The 27,380-nt window shown below is 39.1% G+C and overlaps 1 protein-coding gene across 1 annotated transcript in view; it reads left to right on the forward strand.

Annotated features, from left to right (window-relative positions):
• USH2A (usherin) overlaps positions 1–27,380 on the forward strand; it is a 1,033,591-nt gene that overhangs the window by 1,001,809 nt on the left and 4,402 nt on the right. Inside the window, exons 68-71 of the mRNA XM_069066041.1 lie at positions 6,838–7,014; positions 8,297–8,380; positions 18,917–19,161; positions 25,406–25,627. Coding sequence (XP_068922142.1) covers positions 6,838–7,014; positions 8,297–8,380; positions 18,917–19,161; positions 25,406–25,627 — 728 coding nt within the window. The remainder of the gene's footprint in view (positions 1–6,837; positions 7,015–8,296; positions 8,381–18,916; positions 19,162–25,405; positions 25,628–27,380) is intronic.

The raw sequence follows: 27,380 nt of genomic DNA on the forward strand, positions 1-27,380 counted from the left end.
ACTTCAGACCTTAAGAGGTAAAGGCTGAGCAGATAGCAAGGGATGTTGGTCCACCATCTTGCCAAACAGAAAATCATTGGTGATTTCCACCTCATTCAAGCATGTGAGCAGTCAAACAGCCTTGATAGGTTCTGCTTGGGCCCAAGCTGGGGGAGGAAGAGAGGTAGAAAGCAAAGGGGAGGGTCCCCTCTGCTGTTAGTCTTTTTGATGCCCAGCCATTTCCCACTGGAAACCCCTATGTCAACAATTTCCTAGCTTTACCATCTACCTAACTTAATATTCAGTATTTCCAATTAATTTTCAATCATATGATGGTTAGAGATAGCATAGATATGTTACAACTACAGAAAAATATTGACTATGGTCTGTAAAATGCTGAACAAGTAGCAGATTTAAGAAATGTAATTCTAGTTATATTTCTCTTGGAAACTGGGGGGCATAGTAACCTAGAGTTAGGAAGGCCTGAGTTCAGATCTAGTCTCAGACACTTCTTAGCTTTATGACCTTGGGCAAGTCAATTTCCTTTGTCTGTCTCATCGCCCTTATCTGTAAAATGGAATAATAATAATAATAATAGTACCTGCTTCTCAGTATTGTTGTAAGGATCAAATAAGGTCATATTTATAAAGTTTTATAGAAACTGTGAAGCATTTTATAAACTCTATTATTGTTATTATCATTACCATGGCTAATCATTTGTTTTAAATAAAGCTCAGCTATCATTACCCATGCATAAATAATTAATATTATGTTTGACTTTCCAGAAACATCACTGTTACACAGCATCTTAAATTAACAGTGAGGTCCAGGTGCAGTCATCTTTCAGTACTGACACCCATAATGCCAAAAACACTGATTCCTAAGATTTTGCTGGTGGTAACACACTGTGGTTTCCTTTTATCACCTACCCACTTCCCCCCACCAAAAAAAAATGGTATAAGGAAGTAACTTCTAAAAATTAAAGTGAATTAAATTTGATTTTGTTTAGTAATTGAGACAATTCTACATTTCTTGAAATAATTGAAGACATCCTATGATATTGAAAAGTCAAACATTGGATCTTCCTTCAAATAATAATCAGTTATGCAAAATAATCAATTTGTTTTCCCCAGCCAAAGAAAAGCAAAGTTTATTAAAGATTCACCATATTGGGTAGACACTTAAGGAGCCTAAGCATTTGTGATGCTTGTATTGACAAGCAGCCAGATTGAATCTCAACTACATGAGCTAGACTGAATCTGAGCCCCTTCGTGGAGGGATCTTATTAAATACAGAAAGACTGTGGGGAGGATCTAGGGGTGGTCAAGAAGTCTAGGATGACTAAAGGAGGGCCTTAGGGAGGGTGTTGAGGAGGAGTCTAAGGAGGATCTTGATGGGACTGGGGTGACTAGAGGTCAGATTCCCAGGAACCAAGAGAATAGGATTAAGAGGTGGATTAATTAGGAGGATCAAGGGGTGTCCAGGTGGCTCAGCGAGTAAGAGTACTGGCTCCAGTGTTGGGATGACCTGGTGTAATGTAATGCCAAGGAAAAGCAACTTCCCAAGGTTCAAAATGCCAGCATAGGTGCTCTCCATTTTATTCAGTGACAAATTAAGAACAGAGAAGATCAAAACATGACATCATTCAAAATACAGCATTTACTAAGTGTGATTAAATAATCTCCAAGTACTACCCCACCCCAGGACCTTCCATTCATTCAATCAATTACAAAGTCCCTGTTCTAAATACTACTCCACCCCTAGGCTGTACCTTCATTTAGTCCACCACAAAGCCCCTCTTCTCAAATGGAGATTAGTTTCCAATCTAAGTAAAGTACATTCATTTGTTCAACCATAGAACACAAAAAGGTCAAAAGTTCCCCACCCCTGGATCACAATTGAATCTACCCCAGAGTTACAACAAGTTTAAGCACAGCACTTAATACCCAAATGGAGGTCTTTTCTTCATCTTGACATGAGGCAAGTTCTCAGCAATCTTAGTTCCTGGGGAGACAAGGCTTAGCAAGGCCACAAGATACATTGCCAGTCTCTTCATTAATTCATCCTCTGTCTGCAGAACAGTCCTAGAACCCCTGAAAACATTAGCAAAACCCTCTCCCAGGATTTCTGTAAACATACAACAAGAAAATCCTTCTTCAGGGCTTCTGAACCAACAGCAAGGTTCCCAGACCCCTGCAACAACAGCACTGTCCTTCACCAGTGGACAGTATTCACTCTCTGTCTGCAGGACAGTCTCCAGACCCCTGCAACAACAGCACTGTCCTTCACCAGTGGACAGTATTCACTCTCTGTCTGCAGGACAGTCTCAGGAGCTCTTAACCAACAGCCAGGTTCCAGGACTTCTTCAACAACAGGACTGTCTTTCACCAATGGACAAATCTGGCAAAACAACATCAAAACAGACAGACAAAATGCCAGCAAAACAGCCATGTCTCCTCAGTCCTTGGCAGCTCTGGGGGCAGGTTTCAAAAGTCCAGGGCAATTCAAAGTGGCCCTCAGCAATACTCTCAGTCTCTCTCTGCCTCCATGAGGGTGCTGCTTCCAAAAAGTTCTTCTGCCTCTCTCTTGTCTCTCCAAATCTACATCACCAGCTCCTCCCAGTTCGTGTCTCTCTTTCCACGTCAACAAGTCCATCCCACAGGTGGGATTAACAAGCTCTGGGTTTTAACACAATCAATTTGAAAACCAAGCCAATACAGGGTTATTCCATTACGATCACACCTGGGGATCAAATCCAGGCTCAGATACTTAGCACCACACCCAGAAATAACTGGCCATGTAACCTTGAGCAAGTTACTTAACCCTGATTGCTTTAAAAAAAAAAGAGTGGGATCAAGGTGGGGGGGGATGTAACCATGGGCTACTTAGTACAGTATCTGGCATATAGTAAACACTTCATAAGTACTTATAGATTGCCTGGTCCAAAAACAATGCTGGGCTAGGCTAGGTTAAGAGATAATCAAATTATTAAAGTACCTTTTTAGTTAATTTGTTAGTTGTCCTTTCTATAGAAATTAGCCAGAAGTGGAGTTGTAACAGGTGTCAGATCCCTGGTTAATCTCTCTCTTTTTTTTTTTTAAATCCTCCTTCCCCATCAAACCTTTTATTCAGGAAACAAAGGATTCTGGAAGAAGGCAGTTAAAAAGTCAAACAAAGAGGAGTCTACATCTGGACAATCCCAAGTTTACATTCCTCTCTAATAACTTTTGGTTGGAGAGGGGAGAAATCTGGGGGCAGATTTCTTTTTTGGCTCTTTTGGTTATAGTTCAATTGTTCTTTCTCTGGTGGCTGATCCTCTAAACCTATAAACCAAATAATAATTCTATTCTTTTCTTTAGACTATACACAATTTGTTTGAATAATTGTTGGTTTTGGAGGAATTTTATAGGGAAAAGGTTGAAAGAAGGTCTGAGATCTGTGATTTCAACAGTGTTAGGAATGCCTACAATAGAATATCTTTTCACCAATGCAGGGGAGAGCTCTTCATGACTCATTTCCATAGAGAGTTGCTGAAAGCCCTGAGAGGTTTGGTAATTTGCACGTGTACCCATGGACACATAGACTTTCTATTAGTTAAATCAAGGTCTTCTTGATGCCAAGGTCAGTTCTCAAGCTCTACCCATTACCCAGAACTGCCTCTCATTTGTGTGATACTGGGAAATATTAGGACAAAAACATATATATATATATATATATATATATATGTATATATATATAACCAAATGAGGCCATAGATATAGCCCTTCATTCAAGGTCCAAGCTATAAAAATTAAAATTAGTGAAAACATTTTAAATTTTAAAAGGTTGTAATGGGGCTTTTAATACTTCAAAACATCAAAAGACTTGGCATTCCCTCTCTTATCATAGATTCAAACCCTTCCACACCAAAGAATTTGGCTTCTTTAGTTATTCTGGACAAAAAAATCCCCCCCCCCCCCAAAAAAAAACATCTTCTGTTTGCCAACTTTTAGGTCATAGTTTTAGGTCAAAATTCTAGTCAGAATTTTGAGAAGTTGGTCCTTGGACAATGTTTTATTTCTGGCCTTATACATAAAACCTTTTTAGGCAATTCCAGAGTCTGTATTTGCTGGGAATGTTCTCCCTCCTCAACTCTATCACTTGTCTTTTTTTTTTTTGACTCAGATCAAATCCTACCTCTTGAATGAGCCTTTCCCATTTCTTCCTACTGCAAGTAACTCCCCTCTGAGATTCCCAGCCCATTTACTCTCTATTTGTTTTATATTATTTGCATGTTAACCCCAACACCTATTATTAGAATGTGAGTTCCATGAGGGCAAGAACTATGTTTTGACCTTTCTTTGTACTGTCAACCTTTTAAAAGTTTGGTTAAAGGAGACAAACAAATAGTAATATACAGTTTCAGCATTTATTCCCTTAAGACTAGCAAATTTGTACAAGGAGTTAGTTAATTTCTAACTGATGAACAGAGAGACTTAAATACATTTTAGAGCTGTAATTTACCCAATTCAGGGTAAAATTTATGATTACAAGGAATTGACAAGATGTTAACCTAAAACATCTGTGTTTTCTTTATGATTAACATGCCATAACATAATACATGCCCCACAAAATATTTAGATAAGAAAAGGTCCCATTTTTCAAGAGAATATCTTAGGTTTAGAGTCTTATTCTTAGAAGAAAGAGTGCTCCCAAGTTAGCCCTGTCTGGGGGAAGAGATATTCTCTGAGTTTATTCAGAGAACAAAGAAGTTGTTGGGTCCGTTTGGCTCCTCCCACAAGGAGTATGTCCCAAGATAAGGGGAAACCCCACTTTCAATCTTATATGATTTCTGGAGTTGCTGACACAGAAAAAGGCATTTTTTTTTTAAAGTAAGGCAAAGCAGTCTATTTGATTAATTCAGACTTTGGTCAAAAATATGATATTTAATGATTATCAGTATTTTCGGTTCTTAGTACAGTGTCTGGCATATAGTAAACACCTCATAAGTACTTATAGACTGGCTAGTCCAAAGACCCAACATCACTTCCAGGTCATGATGAGACATCCAAATGAGGACTCTGGTGGTAAAATTGATGGTGTTTGTGCACAGTGACCAACATTCTCATGCAAATATCTTGCTAGCTTTCACAGAGACAATGTGGCCTAGGAGAAAGGGTACTAACCCCTAGTACCACCACAAATTAGCTATGTGACTGTCATCAAGTCACTAAAACTTCTCTAAGCCTGAGGATCCTCATCCATGTACTAGGGATAAACATATTCAAAGTACTGACCTCAGCAATCAACAAGCATTTATTAAGCATATTACTATATGCTGGGCACCATGCTAAATGCTGGGAATACAAATACAGACAGAGAGACAGTCCCTGCCCTCAAGGAATTTACATTCTAATAGAGGGAGATGGGGCAGAGGACATGGTAGAGAAAGTCCAGAGTGCAGTCTGAAGAGACAGGAGAAATGCCTCTCTTAGGTGTCCTCCTTAAATGGAGGTTCTGGGAGGAGCCATCCAAATCAGAGGAAAAAGCTGCCAAAGGAATGAGGGTACTTCCAATGTACAAACTGCAGGGCTGGAATGATTCTCCAAGGTGAAGAGGTTTCTGGGTCATGATTGAAAAGGTCACAGGATTACTGCAAAGATCAAATTGGATGAGGCTTCTAAAATACTTTGTAAATACAAAATGTTATGGAGACATGATCTATTATAGGAAGCAGAGAAGCAGATCATTCTTTAGTCACAGGTTACTTACCAGTAACACTTGCACAGTGAATCTTTTATTCCATTGTATTTTTCAGTGAAAACAATAGATGAGCCAATTTTTGAAAGAATGAATGAAGAGGAAGGAAAGAAGAAGGGAAGGAAAGGAATGGAAAAGGAAAAGGAAGGGGAGGAAAAGGAAGAGGGGAAAAAAAGAGAAAAGTTTCTATAGCCCGGTCAGTGTTTCATTCCCTAGAAACCAATTCCATCTGCAGGCAGTTCTTTGGGATTCCCAATAGATTGTTCTCCCTTTGGAACAAGATGACTAGTTGGAATCTCTCCAGGTTCCTTGATACCTACAAAACTCCCCCTTGAATTGTTTGAGGACATTTATTAAAAGCCAGACCAAAGCTCTCTAGACATTTTTCTGCTTTCATATGATGATGAACAATGGCAAACCCATATGTGTGTGTGTGTTGTGTGTGTGTGTGTGTGTGTGTGTGTGTGTAACATTCAGAGTCTCTCCTATCTCTGATGTAGTATTTAGGAGACCTGAGCTTGATTATATACTAATGTACTACGCTATTGATTGATTAGTCAGGGCAATGAGTTATGATACTGGAATTGCTGTTTGCAAGGCTTTTTAACTATCTTTGAAAACAAACTAATGGTTCAAGAAAAAGCTTTAAAAATGAATGGGTACCAAAAGGACATAATTCACTGTTCTAAGCAGTTTGGTTTGGAGGGAAAAAAATATATTAACTTCATCTAGTCCTTGGGGCTTCGTTGCAATAAATATTGATCTGATATGAAAAATAGCTATCTACTGTAGTTAATAGTGTTAAGGATACTTTACCTGTTAAAAGAAGGAAAATGCAACAAAATATGAGCTCCCAGGGTTATGTTGCTGAGCAGAACCATTGTATGTTAATGGTTTTATTTCATAAAACACCACTCAGCATCGATTTTGGAAGCAGGTGCAGAGTTGCTTAGAAAGCACTTTCTCCATATTCCCTCTGGGCTTCTCTTCACCCTAAAGCCCATTCTTTACCATGATCTACTGGAGGGTGCTCTCCTTGACAACATCAGTCACTTGCCTGCTTTCAAAAACCTTGCAGTGGGGTGCCTGGCATTTCAACATGTCACTTTCTCCTGGCAGCCCCTCAGTACAGAGCACCATTTTCTGTGGCCAGCAATTTATCTGTGGTGTACATCAACTGGAGTGGCACTTTCCTGCTGAATGGCAAGCTGAAGGAGTATGTATTGACAGATGGAGGCCAACGACTCTACAGCGGTTTGGATACCAGCCTCTACATACCCAGGACAGCAGATAGAAGTTGGTTTTCATTTCTTCTTTCTCAGTTCTTATAGAGATCTCTTCTTAGGCTTTATAAGCTTCTCAGTCTAGCAGCGGTGACCTTCTGATCTCAGAAACCTACTCTGTGAACCTGGACAAGCCATTTAACCTTTGTTTGCCTCAGTTTCCTCAATTATAAAATAGGGAGAATAATAGTATCTACATCCCAGAGTTATGAAGATAAAGTGAGATAATTATTTGTAAAGTGCTTAGCACAGTGCCTTGTATCTTATAGGTGTTTAATAAATGCTTGTTTGCTCCTGTCCTTCTACTTTGGCCCTCTGGGGTTAAGTAAAATAAGTCTAATCCCTTCCACACAAGAACCCTTCAGATATTAGAATATAGATCTCACATTGATGAACTGATGGTTTTTAAGGAACTCTTGAGCTCTAAAATTGATGATGACTATGATATTAACTAGTATTTATATGGCACTTTAATTTTTCCAAAGCATTTTACATATGTTATCCCTTTTGATCCTTACAGTCTTGTGACATAAGGGATATTATTTTCACATATTACAGATGGGGAAATTGAGGCCAATAGAAGTTAAGTGATGTGTTTAGGGTCAAATGGCTAGTAAGTATCAGAGGAAGGATTTGAACTCAAGTCTTCCCGACTCCAATTCCTATGCTCTATCCATCACTGTAGTCTGTTTTAATATTCTATATTATGTAGTGAAATCTACACATACAAATTTTGAACAGCTTTATTTTTATAACTCTGTAGAGAGCAGAAAAAAGCGTCATAGTATAGTGGATAGAGATCTGACTTAAGAGAGCAAAAGGTCTGGGTTTAAGCCCTGCCTTTGATGTGTACTAGCTGTGTAACCATGGAAAAATCACCTAACTTCTCAAGACCTGAGACAATTCTCTAAGACTCTAAGTTGCAGAGAAGCCACCAATCTTCACTGATAGAGGAAGGCTTTCCCCAGAAGGTTACTATACCAATGAAGTAAAAAAATACGATCTCTGCTATAGTCTTTGCTTCTCTTCTGATGTTGTTGTACCTCTAGCCTCGTTTAACTCATCACTTTAAGAAAAAACAAAACAAAACAAAAACCATAAGATCATCATAGGTATGACTTAATTTCTACAAACTCTTATCTTTGGATACGTTAGAATCCTCTCAAATACAAGAAAGGGCTTTAGAGTCATGCCCAGTGTTTGAGCTTTTTCATGACTCCTTATAAAATTGCCCTTTTATCACCCAATATCACCAAAGAGTTCTGATGCTTTCTCTTTTTCTCCTTTTTCTTTAGCTTTTTTGTTTCAGGTGACTTGCACTACAGATGAAGGAAGTGTTAAGACACCTTTGATCCAGTATGATACCTCAACAGGACATGGTAAATATAGACTTGTACTCTGTCTTACAGTGTCTGCTCATTGTATCCAAATTCGCCTCTCAATCAGGAGATATGTATGGACTCCTACTGTATACAAGACATTACTGAAAGACACAAAGAAGTATAAGACCTAGTCTATGCCCACAAGGAACTTACACTTTGGTGGGAATAAGACTTTTATATTTAAAGAGAGAACTGTGAAGTAGTGGTAAGACCTGGAAAAGGAACAAAAGCAATAGCAATATCACGACTGTGACCATCCCCTAGTCTTTGAATTCAAAGTCAGAGCTCCAACACAGAGCTACAAATATGGCCAAAGGTGCCCCAGGCCCACAACTTTACAAATGGGAATTTTGTGGGGGAAATGGGATGCTGAGCCTCAAGCTATGGGCTGGGTCCAAACCTATGATATAGACCTACAGCTACAGTAGGCATTTATTAATCACTTTCTGTTTGCTAAACACTGGGGATATGAATATAGATTCATTCCTCTGATTCTTTGTTACTCTCCCAGCTCTGTATCTGGGTCTTTGAACTTTATAACCATCGCAGTGAATGGGTACTGTGCCCCCTCCCTGCCTTCTTTCCAGCTCCCTTTTACCTCCATAGTAGATGACTTTCTTGAGAGCAGAGGCTGTCTTTTTACTTGTATTCCCTATACATAGCATGGTTCTTGGCACACAGTAAGCACTTAATAAATACTTGCTGACTGGCTAACTGAAATAAAAGTAAGCAAAAGGGTACCTCAAGGAACTTCCATTCTAATAAGGGATGGCAGCATATAGAGAGAAACTAGAAAACATCAAAGAGGAAGAAGGGTCTAAGCTGGAGGCAATGTGCCAGAATAGGTAGAAGAGTCTATCTTTGATGCAGGGGTGGTGAACCTGAGACCTTGAGGCCACATGTGGCCCTCTAGGTCCTCAAGTGTGGCCCTTTGATTGAATCCAAACTTCATAGAACAAATCCCCTAATTAAAGGATTTGTTCTGTAAAACTTGGACTCAGTCAAAAGACCACACCCAAGGACCTAGAAGTTCACATGTGGCCTTGAGGTTGCAGGTTCCCCATCCCTGTTTAGAGTTTCATGAGTGAGGCAAAGCATGGCTAAGGTTCTCTTTAAAATGGTGGACCTGGGGAGGCAGTCACCAATCAGGAGAGAAAGGCTCCAGATGGAGGTTCTTAGAATGGCAAAGAGGCAGGCAAAGAGAAGGAGGAATTGTGAGATAGGCTGCCCATCTCATTTTCTTGGATTTCTGATTTGTGTAATAGCTTTTAGACTGTCCTACCCAGACTCTTTCCCCCTTGCCAGGAGGAGGCCTCTAGGCAAGAAAGTAATTTAAGGCTTCATTTCCCTCTGACTTTTCTGAGAGTATTTTCCCCTTTGAGGATTCCCTGAGGCATATGGCTCTGCCACTCCCATGAGCCTTCCTCAGCCAGTGTAGCCATCAGGCACAGGTCACTAATGCCACTGCCCAGCACCACAGAGGAGGCCATATGCAGAGAGTTTGTTCAAATCTATCTGTCAGTATTTATTGGTGTCCACAATGTGCCCATGACTATGCCATAGGCTAGAAGGCAGAGAATCCTGACCTCTTCAGGAATGAGGACCTCCTGTAAAAAAGGAAAATTCACAGCCCTTCACATGATAAAATTTGTACTACTAGGATCTATAGATATGAGAAAACACATGACAGTACCTGGTAGACATATGGCTCCATGGAACCCTAGGGGTTCATATTGCTACTGATCTTTCAAACTAGAATTCAACTGAATTCAGATGATGTCTCAATGACTTCCTTATTGTGTGACCTTTATCAGCTCCAGCTTCCTGATCTGTAAAATGAGAATAATAAGATCTACCCCAGAGGGTTCTGTTTATTATCTCATATTGTCCTATGAGATAAATATAAAATACTTTGCAAAACTGAAATTACTGTATAAATGTTAGCTATTAATAATTATTTTGGGAGTGGTTAGGTGGCACAGTGAATAGAGCATGGGCCCTAGAGTCAAGAGGACCTGGGTTCAAATTCTGCCTCAGACACTTAACACTTACCAGGGGTGTGACCTTGGGCAAGTCATTTAACCCCAATTGCCCTGCATTCCCCCCTTCAAAAAAAGCAACAAACAAACAATAATTATTTTTATTTGAAGTAATTATATTTATATACTTATATTTATTTACATATATGTGCTTATATAAGTACAGATACTTCTATAAATGCTTATTTTCTCCTATATTAAAATGTAAGTACCTTGTGAGTAGGGATTGGTTCATTATTTGTTCTTGTACCCCCAGGGCCTCCAATAGTGTGACTGGCAGGTAGTAGGAGTTGAATAAATCCATATTGTTTAACATATTAATATAAGGCATGATCTCAAGGACCTAGAGGGCTTTTATTTTTCTTTTAGCCACCATCACTTCAATTCTTAGGGTTGGTTTTTTTTTTTTTAACTTTTAAGGCATTTCTCCTTCTCCAGGTTATAGGAATGTCCCATTCTACAGGTTTCTACATTTTTGAAAATCCTCCTATGGGCTTCATGGGGTAGTAGAAGGAGCTCTAGATTTATAGTAAGGTCTGATTTTGCATTCTGGCTCTGCTGTTTACTACCTGTGTGACCTTGGGCAAGTAATTTCTCTTTCCTGGGCCTCTGGGTCTTCATCAGTCCAATGAACAAGCAATTATTAAGTTATCATATGTCATGGCCTGTGCTAAGCACCAGGGAAGAAGAAAACCTAAACAAAACATTGTCCCTTTCCTCAGGGAACTCACATTTTAATGGAAATAGTCATTCAATAAATAACTCTGGGCCTACTCTGTCCCAGGCACTGTATAAAGTGCTAGCAGAGACAACAGGAACAACAAAAATGATATTTATACAAGATGTACATATGTATCTGTCCTGTGCATAGAAGCTAATCTTAGAGGGAAGGTATTAATAGGGAGGAGGACTAGGAAAGGCCTCCTACAGAAACGGGCTTTTGAGAAGCTGGGGAAGCCAAGAGACAGGGGAAGAAAGTGATGGTGCTGTGTGCAGGGGCAGGCCGGGAGAAGGCCTGACCAATGAGGGGTCAAGTCATCCCACTAACCACAGGTATGATAGATCACTGGAGAAAACTGAATGGGGATAAAAAGGAATATACTTTCTTCTCTGCAGTACATGGCACATACACAAAAATGGACCATGTACTAGGACATAAAAACCTTACAATTCAGTGTAGAAAGGCAGAAATAATAAATACATCATTCTCAGATCATGATGCAATAAAAATCATATGCAATAAAGGGCCATGGAAAGACAGACTAAAAACTAATTGGAAACTAAATAATTTAATCCTAAAGAATGAGTGGATCAAACAAGAAATCATAGAAACAATCAGTAACTTCATTTAAGAGAATGACAATAATGAGACAACATACCAAAATTTGTGAGATGCAGCAAAGGCAGTTCTTAGGGGAAGTTTTATATCCCTGAGGGCATACATGAATAAATTAGAGAAAAGAGAGGTAAATGAATTGGGCATGTGATTGAAAAAGCTAGAAAAAAAAAGAATTGAAAATCCCCAATTAAATACTAAATTAGAAATGCTGAAAACCAAAGGAGAGATTAATAAAATTGAAATTAAGAAAACTATTGAATTAATAAATAAAACTAAGAGCTGGTTTTATGAAAAAGCCAATAAAATTGATAGACCCTTAGTCAATATGATAAAAAAAAGAAAGAAGAAAACCAAATTATGAGTATCAAAAATGAAAAGGGTGAACCTACCACCAATGAAGTAGAAATTAAAACAATAATTAGGAATTATTTTGCCTAGTTGTATACACATAAATTTGACAATCTTAGTGAAATAGATGAATATTTATGAAAATATAGGTTGTCCAAATTAACTGAAGAGGAAGTAAATTACTTAAATAACCCCATCTCAGAAAAAGAAATCAAACAAGTCATCAGTGAACTCCCTAGGAAAAAAATCTCCAGGGCCAGATGGATTTACTAGTGAATTCTATCAAACATTTAAAGAACAATTGATTCCAATACTCTACAAACTATTCAGGAAAATTAGTGAAGAAAGAGTCCTACCAAATTCTTTTTATGACACAAATATAGTAGTGATACCTAACTCAGGAAGAGATAAAACAGAGAAAGAAAATTATAGATCAATCTCCCTCATGAATATAGATGCAAAAATTTTAAATAAAATATTAGCAAAAAGACTACAGCAACTTATCACAAGAATAATACACTTTGATCAGGTAGGATTTATTCCAGGAATGTAAGGGTGGTTTAATATTAGGAAAACCATCAGTATAATTGATCATATCAACAATAAATCTAGCAAAAACCACATCATTATCTCAGTAGATGCAGAAAAGGCTTTTGACAAAATACAACCTCCATTCCTATTAAAAACACTAGAAAGAATAGGAATAAATGGAGCCTTCCTTAAAATAATAGGTAGCATCTATTTAAAGTCATCAGCAAGTATTATATGTAATGGGGAGAAGCTAGAAGCATTTCCAATAAGATCAGGGGTGAAACAAGGATGTCCACTATCACCCCTCTTATTCAATCTGGTACTAGGAATGTTAGTAGCAATTAGAGAAGAAAAAGAAATCAAAGGAATCAAATTAGACAAAGAAGAGACCAAGCTATCACTCTTTGCAGATGATATGATGATATACTTAGAGAATCCTAGAGAATCAAGTAAAAAACTACTTGAGACAATAAATAAATTTGGCAAAGTTGCGGGATATAAAATAAACCCACATAAATCCTCGGCATTCCTATATGTTTCTAATGAAATTCAACTGCAAGAGATAGAAAGAGAAAACCCATTTAAAGTTACTGCAGACATTGTAAAATATTTGGGCATCTATCTGCCAAACAAACCCAGGACCTATATGAACACAACTACAAAACACTTTTCACACAAATAAAGTTAGATCTGACTAATTGGAAAGACATCAATTGCTTATGGCTGGGTCAAGCTAATATAATAAAAATGACAAATTTACCTAAATTGAATTATATATTTTGTGCCATACCAATCAGTTTACCAAAAAACTACCTTATAGAGCTAGAAAAAATAGTAACAAAATTCATTTGGAAGAACAAAAGGTCCAGAATATCAAGGGAATTAATGAAAAGAAATGCTAGGAATGGTGGACTAGTTATACCCGATTTTAATCTGTAATATAAAGCAGCAGTCATCAAAACTACTTGGTACTGGCTGAAGAATATAGTAGTGGATCGATGGAATAGATTGGGTTCATGAAACTCAGCAGTCAATGACTATAGTAATCTACTGTTTGATAAACCCAAAGATCCCAGTTTGGGGGATAAGAACTCACTATTTGACAAAAACTGCTGGGAAAACTGGAATATAGTATGGCAGAAACTGGGCATAGACCATTATGTAACACCATATACTAAAATCAAGTCTAAATGGGTACATGATCTAGGTATAAAGGCTGATACTCTAAGCAATCTGGGAAAGCAAGGAATAGTTTTCCTGTCAGATTTGTGGAGAGGGGAAGACTTTATGACCAAACAAGAATTAGAGGGCATTATAAAATGCAATATGGATTATTTTTATTATATTAAATTGAAAAGCTTCTGTACAAACAAAACCAATATAACCAGGATTAAAAGGGAAGTGGAAAACTGGGAAAGAATTTTTACTACCTATGTCACTGATAAAGGACTCATTTCTAAAATATACAGAGAAGTGAGTCAAATTTATAAGAATACAAGTCATTCCCCAATTGATAAATGGTCAAAGGATATGAACAGGTAGTTTACAGAGGAAGAAATTAAAGATATTTATAAGCATATGAAAAAATGTTCTAAATAACTATTGATTAGAGAAATGCAAATCAAAACAACTCTTGAGGTACCACATCTTACCAGTCAGATTGGCTAAGATGACAAAACAGGAAAATGACAAATGCTGGAGAGGATGTGGACAAATTGGAACACTAATGCATTGCTGGTGGAGTTGTGAACTGATCCAACCATTCTGGAAAGCAATCTGGAATTATGCCCAAAGGGCTATAAATAATTTCATACCCTTTGACCCAGCAATACCACTTCTAGGGTTGTATCCCAAAGAGATCATAGAAGTGGGAAAAAGACCCATATGTACAAAAACACTTATAGCAGCTCTTTTTGTTGTAGCAAAGAATTGGAAATTAAGGGGGTGCCCATCAATTGGGGAATGGCTAAACAAGTTGTGGTATATGCATGTTATGGAATACTATTGTGCAATAAGAAACAAGGAGCAGATGAACTTCAGATTTACCTGGAGAGGCTTATACAAACTGATGCTGAGTGAGAAGAGTAGAGCCAGGAGGAATTTGTACACAATTACAGACACAATGAATGTGTGACGACCAACTTTGATAAACTGGACTCTTCTCAGCAATTCAGAGTCATAAGTCAACTCCAAAAGACTCATGATGGAGAGAGATGTTTACATCCAGAGAAAGAACTGAGATTGAACCCAGACTGAAGCAAACTACCTGCCCTTTTTCGTTTTCTTGTTTGGTTTTGTTTCCTCTTTCCCATTCTTCATTCCATCTGTTACAATCCTTTTTTATAACCTGACTAATGCCTAATGTGAAAGTATTTGCAGATACTATACTTGATTGTATGCCCCCATGGGGAAGGGGAGGGAGGAAGGAGAGAAAATTTGAAACTAAAGGAATTGTGGTAATGAATCTTGTAAACTAAAAGTAAACAAATTAATAAAGACCAAAAGAGAGAGAGAGAGAGAGAGAGAGAGAGAGAGAGAGAGCATTCCGGGATCATGGAATCAAGACACTGACTCCAGGATGAGAGAACTGGCAGAAGGAAGACAGGTTTTGCTGGATCACAAAATGCAAAAGGAGGAGTAAAGTATAAGAAGACTGGAAAGGTAGGAAGGGGCCTGATTGTTAAATAAAATGAGAGGATTAAATGAGCTGACCTCCAAATTTCAGTCTAGTTCTGAATCTGTGATCCTAGTATCCCATGCTGAGAACAGGTGGTACAGTGGATAGAGGGCTGAGCCTGGATGGAAAAAACTGAACTCAAATCTGGTCTCAGATACTTACTAGCTGCATGACCCTGAGCAAGTCACATAACTTGTTTGCCTTAATTCACTGGACAAGGAAATGGCAAGCCACTTTAGTATCTTTGCCAAGAAAATCCTATCCAACGTCGCAATGAGTGAAGGATATGGCAAACCACTCCAGTATCTTTACCAAGAAAGCACCATACAGGGTTCACATGATTGACTGAACAACAGTATCCCATGCCAGTGTTTATTCTGGGGCTAAGATGAGAGCTAGAAAGACCAATGGAGCACCACCAGAACTTCCTACCTTGACCGTTATGTGAAGTCTGCTGATTGATTAATGTCTATACCAAACCAAGTTACTACTCTGCCCTTCAGTCTTCGAGGGCTATGGTAGACCAGGAGCATTTACTTGCAAAAAATAGCAGTTTCTCAGGGCTGTGGATGAAGCTGGTCCAGCAACTACAGTTTTCTCAACCATTTGGTAGAAGATCTCTGAGGCTTTTTTCCTGTGCTGAAAAGCTATGGTTCTGTTGCTTAAGGGGGTACTTCAACAAGGATTTTTAAATCACTTCTAACACTTTCCCCTGCGTTAGCGCACTCTGCAGTGACTGTGCTGCCAAACGATAGTTGACAATCCTTGAAATTCAGCCCATTCCCATTCAGCCCATCTTGGTTATCGAATATGGCACTGAAGGGAATGAAACTGAAGTCTGAAGACATAAGCCATGAAAAATCAAGTTGAGGAGACAATATGGAAACAATGACGGACAAAGAAGATAAAACAAACAGTAAACCAGGGGCTATTCCAGATGGAAGGCACAAGCATCAGGAGAAATGGGGTGAGGTGAGGCTAGTTATGTGGTTTACTTAAGGGTTTCTCCAAATGGATTGCTTTAAGAGAGGAACACCTTTTAGGAATGAGGGGGTGAGAGCCCCTTTCTACTCTACCCTCATCAGACTGAGTGAAATTTTGTGTTTGGTTTTGTACACCACAATTTCAGAACATATATAAGCTGGAAAGCATCCTGTGGGAGAAAACTCAAATTGTGAAGGGCCTTAAGTGCATGTCATAGTAGGATCATTGGAAAGAACTGGGTATTAAAAAGAGAAGACACGGGGCCATAACTGTTGGTGTTTAGTCATTTAGTCATGTTCAACTCTTTGTGACCCCTTTTAGGGATTTCTTGGCAAAAATAATGGAGTAGTTTGCTATTTCCATCTCCAGCTCATTTTACAGATAAGCAAACTGAGGCAAACATGGTGAAGTGATTTGCCCAGGATTACACAGCCAGTAAGTATCTGAGGCCAGATTTGAACTGAGAAAAATGAGTCTTCCTGACTGCAGGCCTGGTACTCAATCTACTATGCCAGCTAGCTGTCCCATAATCCTATCTGTGTTCAAGTATTTGAATGACTTTCACGTGGAAGCTAGATGAGATTTGTTCTGTATGAGGGCAGGACTAGGAATAATGGATAATGCTAAGAAAACCCTCATGACAGAACTGTCCTGAAGTACAATGGGCCTGAAAGGCAGAGACAACGACTGCCTGCTCATTGGAGAGCTTAAAGCAGGAGGTGAATGAGCCCTTGTCAGGGATGTTCTCCTGGGGATTCCTTTTCAGGGCTGAGTCCCACTAGAGGATTTCTGGAGCCCCTCCCAACTCTAAAATCCTGTGTTCCTATGAAGTGAAGTAACTTGGAGAGTATCATTTATCTTCAACTAACAAGTGAGGAAAGTGGGACTCACAGAGGTTGTGATATGCCCAGTGTTTTTTGGCTAGTAAGTATCTGAGACTAGATTCAGACCCAGTCATTTCTGATTGCTGATCCAAGGGAAGGAACAAACATTTATTAAGCACCTACTATCCAAGCACTGTACTAAGTACTTTACAAATATTATTTCATTGATCCTCACAACAACCTCTCTCCCGGGAGAGAGGTGCTGTTATGATCCTCAATTTACACTTGAGGAAACAGACAAAGATTATATGTCTCACCCAGAATCATACAGTTAGTAAGTGTCTGAGGCAGATTTGAACTCAGGTCTGGACCATTTTAACTGCCACAATGGTCATGATGCTGAGCAACTAGATGGCAGAGTGGATAGACTCATGTGTTTGGAGTCAGAAAATCCTGGGTTCAAATCCTGACTCAAAACACTTACTAGTTGTATGACTGAAAATGGGCAAGTCATTTAATCTTCCTCAGACTTGATTTCCTCATCTGTAAAATGTAGATTTCATAATAGGACCAAAGTACCGACCTCTCAGAGGACAAAGATATATCTATCTGTATCTATACCTACACATACACATATGCATATATACATATATGAATATGTCCATATATTATATACACACATATTCATATGTGTGTATATATCATATATATACATATGAATATGTGTGTATGTATTATGTGTGTATATAATTTTAAAAACTTTAAAGTGCTATATAAATGTTACCTATTATTATATTACTACACTGCAGGTCTCATAATGGGACAGAGTGGACATTGGTATGCTGGTAAATATTTAACAGCCAACTTTCCAAAAACACACAGCGTCGGGGGCGGCTAGGTGGTGTAGTGAGTAGAGCACTGGCCCTGCAGCCAGGAGGACTGAGTTCAGATCCTGCTTCAGATGCTTAACACACATACACACACAAACTAGCCGTGTGACCTTGGGCAAGTTACTTAACCCTAATTGCCCTCCAAAAAGCAAAAAAAAGAAAAAAATGCACACCATACTTTTAAATTTAACCTGCATTATCAATATTTTCTCTATCACTTTATTAGGTCTTGACAATTAACAAAACAATAAATAAAGTTCTGATTTGTAGAAGTTACTGAGTTCAAGGTGTAAATGCTAACCTTGAAAATTTAGCAGTTGGCCCTCTTGAGCTGGAAAGAACTGGCACCAGCCTACCCCTGAGTAGAGGGTGAAGGGGAAGGGAGAAATGATATTTGCTTTACCAGAAATCAGTTTACATACCACTTTCCTAGAGTATGTTTTCTGTATAAAGTGTGGTACACCTGAATTTCCAGTGCTCACATCTTCTGCCCTGTCTTTGTGGCAGGATTCTTAACCAGAAGTGCTTGCTGCAGGAGAGGCAGTCTCTCCATCTCTTGCAAAGCTCTGAAATTGCCGATCCTCAAGGTTACTTTGATAACCCCCTATTTAATTCCATCCCTCCTCCCTCCCTTTCCCTGGGATATGCCAATGCTGTGGTGATTTCCAGCCCAGACAGCAATGCCAGGACTGTAAGCATGGTCTCTAGAGTGCAGTAAGCTTTTTATTACAGCCCACTAACATATTGAACCATTATACCACCTTGAGCATAAGTGCAAATAAGCACAATGTGACAAACGGCTCTCAACTTCTTTCTAATTTACTATAGAATAACAGGACAATAGATCACTAAATTGCCTTTTGAAATAATGTTTTCCCTTTTCCTTCTCTGGGTTTTGTAGGCCCAGTACTAACAACTCCTGGAGAGAAGATGGGAGCAGGGAGCAAGCATGCTGAGTTCTACAATGAGCTGTGGTTTATAATATTAATGGCAACTCTGGGGTTGATCCTCCTGGCTATCTTTCTGTCTCTGATCCTACAAAGAAAAATACACAAAGAGCCATACATCAGAGAGAGACCTCCCTTAGTGTCACTTCAGAAGAGGATGTCTCCACTGAGTGTCTACCCCCCTGGTGAAAACCACATGGTATGTGCCACTGGGATATGGTCTTGTATATTTTTCTATCATATATCTGGCCTGGGTCATGAGGTTTCCTAGAGTCTTGTGTCCATAAATGTATTCATTAGGGGTCTAAGTTTAAACTCTGGCAAGGATGTGAAAGGTGTGGCTAAAGATGGAGGAAGAGTGGAGACAAACTTGAGAATCAGAAGTTTTCAAAAAGTTCATGAATTTATTCTGAGACCCCATATAATTGATTGAACATAGTTCAAAATGCCTTGACCTTTGAGATGGGAGCCAAATATAGGGAATATGGAGCTAGGTGTTTGTGGTGTTCAGTGTTGGCTGAGAGTTGGGCATTCCAAGGCATATGAAGCAAGCTGTGTATTCGTTGAAATATGAGACTGTTTCAGGTATCGTTACTCTTGAGTTACAATAGCAGACAAAAGAATCTATGGGACAAATCAAAGAATGGATTCTACATCCAAGTCCTGGAGACCCAGAAAGGAATAAGTAACAATGCATTAAGTCTTCTCTCATTCCTTATTTTCCTCATATATGCTATAAGCAGTGTGAAGATTAGGCCCAGGCTAAGTCATACAGTTTTCTTCAGTGAAACCAAATGTCAAAACAATGTGTGACATCAATGTCTTAAACCCAGTGTTTTTGGGGAGGTTGAGAGGAATGGGATGTGAAAGGGTAGTGTGAGATTCAAATGGTGCCTGTGGTAATTGATGGCTAGGCAGAGATTCAAGAAGACAGAAGAAGAGAAGTAAGTGTCTGAAGAGGCGAAATGGAAGTTTCATTTTTTTTTAAATGGAGGCCATTTGTCCAGTGCACAGAAATAAGGAAGGGAGGAATAATTTTGCATTGCATGGCCATAGTCCCTCTCATGGTGTGCTATTTGAGAACACATTTATCTTAAGAGGGATCTAATCATTTGATTAAATTTAATTGTCAATAGCAACTAAACCTTGTCTCAATCATACCCAACCAGGATAGAAACTTTATGAAGACTATGTAGAGAAACAGGGACAAAGACTGTGTAGCAAGAGATGTGGAGGAGTAATCAGTGGAATCCACACTAATGAAATCACAGATTCTTCAAAGTATCAGAGTTTGGAAATCTTCCCTGGAAGGATGTATATTCAAAAGCATACACTTTCACATAATATCTGGTGGTGACATAAGTCCTATTTTCTCCTATCTGATTGTTTCCAGTATCCAAATGGAATGGTATAGATGGGAGAGTGGGGAGCCATCCTGGAATGAACTCTGTGTTCAGTGTTTTGGTGTGTTCCTTTTGAATCTGTCATTTTTAAATAAATGGACTATCCCACATCATTGTTTGCTATCCCGCGCTCCCCCCCCCCCCCGCCCTGAAACGAAGTCTGTAGAGAATGAGTGTTGTTTGCTTTGTAAAAAATCACATCCAGAGGCTTCTGGACTCTTTATGTTAGAAAGGACATGTCTGCTTTCTTAGAAACATAATTTTGCTGACTTGGTTTTCCACCAAAGCTGTTTATCCTCAATGCCTTCTCATTTTGTGCAGTTCTTATCCATATTTTCCCATCAACTCTCCATAGAGGTTCTACCAAACATTGGATTTTTTTTAAACATCTTAGATACCAATGTACCCCTTGTCTTTCATTTTTGTCAGTGAGACCTTCCTTTTCCTAAAAAGTGATATAGAAGGTCTTATCATGGATCTAGATATATATCCACATTTATAACTTTTTTTTCATTTTCTTTTGCTTCTATGTTAATGTATAAGCTAAACACACAGCTGATGGCTTTAGCCATTTAAAGCAACATCTCTGACATGATCACTTTCCTGAAAACCTCTCTAGAACTAAAGGGGATGGATGCCAAAGTGAAGCAGGAGCTCAGAATCTGGGAAGTGTGCCCACATACCTACTGTATAAATATAGAAATGCACATGTTACAATATGCCCTCAGTTCTCTATTGATAGAAGTAATCTATTTTTTTTATTTCATACATTTTTGAAAATATAGTCTTCAAAAAATATAACTGAATGTCTATCAGCTATGGAGATAGTCTCCCAGAAATGGGACTGGTAAAAGATAGCTAGATCAAGATAGATCATACACATACATATATACATACATACAATGTGCCCGAGACACAATACAAACAAGCAAAACAGTTCCTACTATCAAAAAAATATATATTAAGGGAAAAATACATAAAAGGAACTTGAAAAAGAAGAGGGAATTGTATATTGAAAATGATTGTGGGGAAGTGACTTGAAGGCCTGGCACCAGGCAAAACAAAGTGAGAGCTCATGCCTGAGAGCCTGGTGTCCCAGGTTCAGAGTCCCTGGTTTCAGGGGAAGAGATATGAAGGTGATAGACTGAGTGCAGATGGCCTGATTTGAACATGGTAGCTAGGAAGTGACATAGAGACCTATCCCTGGATAAGATAGGGCAAAAGTTCATGGTGAGACCTCTGGATTTCACAAATAGAGAATGGGATCAACTAAAAGACAAAAGGAGAGGCATCTTTAGGACCCAGCAAGGACCCAGCCATGATGACTCGATGGGAAATTAATCCTAAAGTTTAGTTTTCCACCCAATTGACAACATACTGAATTTAAGCTATGGCGGTATAAGTGGCTTAAAGGAAGTAGTGACAGGGCCCAGGTCACGTTCCAGGAGCCATAGCCAGAAAGTAACCCAGATGTCTAATACTAGTAGTTCTGATTGGGAGATAGACTTTACCAGGAGATTCGATTCAATTCAACAATCATTTTATTAAGTACCTTGTATATAGATTCAAGGTATAGTGTTGAGCTTAGAGTGAAAGTCTTCAAAGAGTTTATATTCTTCTAGTAAAAAACAATACATCAGATAAGTAAATAAAATAAAGGTATTTGTGTGAGAGAGAGAGAGTACTAAGAACTGGGGGAATCAAAAAAGGCCTCATATAAGGGGTGACATCTGAGCCTGAATTGCCCTTAGCAAGCTAGGGATCCCAGCCCTGTGAAAAGAGCTCAGGGTTCTACAAGGTGGCAATTTGAGAGAAGATTCTGGGCACAAGGGAACAGCCTATGCAAAGGCACAGAGGTGGGAGACAGAATGCTGTATATGAAGAATATGTAGGTCACTTGTCTGGAATGGAGAGCATGTAAGGGGGAAATAATGTACAGCCAATCTGGAAAGATAAGCTGGAGCTTTAAATTAAAAAAAAAAGTTTGTATATGTCCTTAGAAGTAATAGGGATCTGCTGAGCTTCTTGAGAAAAAGGTAGCATTGTCAAACCTGTGCTTTAAGATAAGTCCAGAAGATACTGGGGTACAAATCAGTGTAGCATGAACCCAATTTGGGGTATAACATAACCAAAACAATTGATAAAATCTGCCTTCTACCACTCTCCTTTTAAAAATCACTTTAAATTAAACAAAATGGCTTTCATAAAATGAAAGTTCCTCTGAGAGCTTCTAACTTGGAAGGGCTTGTCAAAGGCTTTGTGAACCTAATGGCTCACTGAACACACAGACTAAGGCAGCCCATTGGAACCAACTCTTTTTTAATTTTATCTCATTTTTACTTTTTGGAGGGCAGTTGGGGTTAAGCGACTTGCCCAAGGTCACACAGCTAGTTTTTGTGTCAAGTGTCTGAGGCCTGATTTGAACTCAGATCCTCCTGACTCCAGGGCCAATGCTCTATTCACTGTGCCACCTAGCCGCCCCTAGAATCAATTCTTAAGTGTCTTTGTTCATCTTAGTCCTGATCCTTCCTGAAGCAAAGGCTAAGCTCCAAGATGCAAACAAGCCCTCTGTCCACCAATCCAACTGACCAATTTGATTTTTCTTTGGTTTTGAGGGAGGCCATTCTTTAAACTTGTAGCATCCACAACTCTGTGTCTAGTCTTGTGTTGTCTCCTGAGCTGTTTCCTCCAAATGACACATTTTTTTAATAAGAAAAAAAAACTCCTCCCCACCACCACCCCCCAACTAAAATGAACACACCCTCCATGCCTTAGTTCAAACCCCCTGATATCCGTATTTTGTCCTAACCTCTTTATGAAGTCCCATGTTTCCCTTTCCCAGGTGACCCAGTCCCAGATCAGGTTAGCTGCCTTTGGAACACCTGCTTTCTCCCTGTTTAAGCACTTTTTGAGCAGAGAGACTCACAGGTGCCAGAGTGAGGGAACCATTCGTGTTTTATTATCTGCTTCAAGGTCACACAGCATACGGTACAGCTAATTGTAAGTACAGGTTTTACACAGAGCACAATTACTGGTCGGAATTTAGAACGATCATTCTCTGAAATCCTGAACAAATAATACAAGTGAAACTCACCTTCGAGACCAACCAATTAGTCTCTAGGAGCCACGTGTTTTTCATCACAAAAGGCTTCCAGTTGACCCGCATGGGTATTTTTAGATTCATTTCAGGGAAATATTAAAGTCTGGGAGGTGGGTTGGGTTGGGTTGGGTTGGGGTTGGGGTAGTGTGTAATCATGTCACTTTTTAAACAGATTATTAATACATTCCCCCCACATTTTTAAATCTCAGTTTGACTCGGTTGCTGATATATCTGATGTGTCAAGCAATGTCACCCTCAAAAGCTACACCATGCACTTTGAGGTATCGGTGTGCTGTGCCCTCACAATTGCCATGGTGTGTATGCATGACTCTTTTGCATGGTGTGTTAATTGCACAGTGAAGAGTAACTAAAACTCTCTGACAGCTAACCTAAGGGATTTGCCACCACACATAGCCAAGGTGTTAAATACCTACTGTGTACAAAGCCCTGAGCTAGGCACTGAGGGGAGATTCAGTTTCAAAAAAATAGGACCTATCTTAAAGGACATTACAGTCAAATAGGAAGATAATACACCAGCACAGGTCACTATAATAGGCAGTATGATATGATGAGTGTGTTAAGAACTTATAAAACAAAATCTATGTGAGGGCTAGTGAGAAGTGGGGAAGGAGGTATGACTGTGGACCCACATCATAAGGAAAGGCTTCCCAGAAGGAAATGGCGTTTGACTGAGGCTTTTAAAGGATGCATAGGAATTTAAAAGATAGAAATGACAGGATAAAAGGAAGGAAATAAACATTTATTAAGCACCAGGTAGCATGCTAGGTGTTCCTTTGGTCCTTATAACAACCCTATGATATAAGTACTATTATTATCACCATTTTACAGACGAAGAAAATGAGACAGGGGTTAAATTACTTCCCCAGGGTTACATGGCTAGTAAGTAACCAAGATTGGATTTGAACTCAGTTCTTCCTGACTAAAAACCTTGCTGTAAACAAAGATATGGAGATTTGAAGGCTCTGGGCATGTGCTTGTATTGGGGGGCTAAGGTGAGGATGAAAACAGTGAGAAATCTAATTTGGTGGAAGAGCAAACTCATTGATAGAGTAATAAGAAAGAAGACTAGGGGTGGCTAGGTGGTACAGTGAATAGAGAGTACTGGCCCTGGAGTCAGGAGTTCCTGATTTCAAATCCAGCCTCAGACACTTAACACAAAACTAGCTGTGTGACCTTGGGAAAGTCACTTAACCTCAATTGCCCTGCCTTCCCCTCCTCCAAAAAAGAAAAAAAAAAGAAGACTAGACAGGTAGGATAGTGCCTGGCCGTGGATTGATCCAAACCAAGAATTTTATCCCATAAAAATAGTGTACAGTTGAATCTCCAAGATACATTCTGGGTCCCAATTCTAGAGAGACTTTGCCTATTTAGAAATAAAACCTGATCTGACATTATTTCAGAGCCTTGTGTCATTAAAGAGTAGAGGGAAATGGAACAGGAAACATGTTTTACACATAGGTCCTAGAACCTGAAAGATAGTTTTTGTCTCATACAAATTGAAGGAAAGACTGAACTCACCCAGAAACTGCATGGGAGAACGCTGTTAACCTTGGCATCACCAAGGACTTTAGCAGCCCAAGGAGAAGAGTGTTCTAAGCAGAGAGGGAACTGGCAATGGCGACATGCATGAAGAGATCACCTTGTTAAACCTGCAATGCAGCAAGCCTTTGTCTCTGTGGGGAACAATAGCTAGAGTTTCCCTTAATGAGTGTTCTGGGGTCTTAATGACACTTTTATCAGGCTTCTAATGTGGCCATTAGCTTGTTATCTAACCTCTGTAGGAAGCAAAGTGACAGCAAGTAGAATTACAGTTTCTAAACCTTTTAGGAGGGTTCCAAGATGTAACAACAAATGATCCTGGGCATACTTAGAGGCTGCTTTCTTTTTAAGGGTATCACTAATAGAAACTTTCTTCACAGGGATTGGCTGATACGAAGATCCCCCGGACAGGGACTCCCATGAGTATCCGGAGCAACAGAAGCATGTCTGTCCTCCGCATCCCAGGTCAAGGCCAGATTAGTCGTACCTACTCCCAGGGTTCTCTGCATCGCAGTGTCAGTCAGCTCATGGACATCCAGGACAAGAAGGGCTTAACTGATGAGGCACTATGGGAGACCATCATGGGCCATGATAGTGGATTGGTAAGTTGGTCTTTTTGGCTGAGCCAGGTCACCAAGCAGCCCAGGAAAGTGATTGCTAAAAAGCTGTAATCTAAATTTGTTCTGTTCATTCATTCACATCCCTTGTTTCACTGAGCATACCTCTTTAAAAAAATGGTTGATATAACTTTGTGCAGTAAGGACCAATGATGCCTTAATGTTTCATCTAAAAAAGATGGCTATACATTATCTAAAGGATTCCTTTTTCACTAATTGTGTAGGATAGGCCTGCTTTCCCAATCAAACATTTAACCCTAACCCTAAATATTTTTAGAGTCAAGCCAGAGTTAGAGTTAGGGTTAGGGTTCAATATGAAATGAACCATTTTCCTTTGCTGCTTACCAGTGGCTTTTATTACTGTAAAGGAAATATCTTTCTTGGTCAGAAAACTCTTAAAGGGTTAAAATTAGTGTATCTCCAAGAGATCTTTAGAAAGGCACAAGAGATAATGGTGTTATTGCCCCCATAGGCCATGTTTTAATAATTTCATTCCAATGGGTACACAAAATTAACTTCCAGTAGGTGTCATTATCATTGTGCGCTCACATAAACTGAACAATGTTAAGTATTCATCGCAAGGACAGCAAAGGGAGGACTGCCAAAATTCATTCCCAAATGCCTGTTCCATTCAGGCTATGACCCTTCCCATACTGTAGAGGCAGTTAGGTAGTACAGTGGATAGAGCATTTGACCTGGAATCAGAAAGACCAAGTTCACATCCAGAGTTGGATATGTTCCAGTTGTGTGACCCTGGGCAAGTCACTTAACTGCTGTCCACCCCAGTTTCCTCATCTGTAAAATGAGGATAATAATGGTACCTGTCTCCCAGGGTTGTTGATCATAAAATGAGATATTTGTAAAGTGATTTGCAAATCTTAAATCTCTATCTTATGTACATATGGTTTACAATTTAGGTTTTATGCAAGTGTTGTCCTTCCTTTGTGAATGTAAATTGGTATTGCTTACTAGAAAATGTGTGCATGCAATAATACACATATTAGTAACAGCCTGGTGGCCCATCTAATATACCCCAATATGGAGCACTGGATAAACTGCCCAATGTGAATACTAACCTATTTTCTGCACCTATAGCATGTTTTAGCATTTGGAGACTGACTCAGGGCAGTTAAGACTTAAGTCAGAAATTCAGTTTAGGAGTACACTTAATAACACTTTTTTTTTTGCAGTAAGTTCCTTTATGAGCCAGTGACCACCAGTACAAAGAGTGGGCCCCTGAATTGTGGAAAAAATTCTCATACTCTAGCCAAAGCTATGAGAACAGCTTTATAAGTCAACTTTCATTCCTTTGCCAACCAATCACATTGCTTAATGATCCCACAACATAGATCTGGGAATGGAATTAACATATAATGCTTTGCTTCCCCACCAATCACTACCATAGAACCACTGGCAAATGATGAAAACTGAGGAAATCTTTGCTGACACACATCAGAGATTGGAGCTTTTTTTATAAAAAGATAAAATTGGAAAATATCTCTGGTGCTGTCTCTTCCCTGTGAGGGAGTCTGGCATAGATCGAAGATTTTCAGAACTTCCATCTATGGCCAAGCAATGCATCAATATACAGTCAAAAATATCCACTAACAAATCTCATTTGCATATATAAGCATAAAGCGTGAGTACTCTTTTTTCCCATCTTTCTTAATGTGGATACTGGGCAGATAGGTGGTGCAGTAGAGAGAGTGCCTGGCCTGGAGTCAGGAAGACTGATTTT

The sequence above is a fragment of the Petaurus breviceps genome, unplaced genomic scaffold (assembly GCF_028583685.1).
Source record: "Petaurus breviceps papuanus isolate PSGF00001 unplaced genomic scaffold, PetGlider_PUasm1.0 90702, whole genome shotgun sequence".
NCBI classification, from domain to species: Eukaryota; Metazoa; Chordata; class Mammalia; order Diprotodontia; family Petauridae; genus Petaurus; species Petaurus breviceps.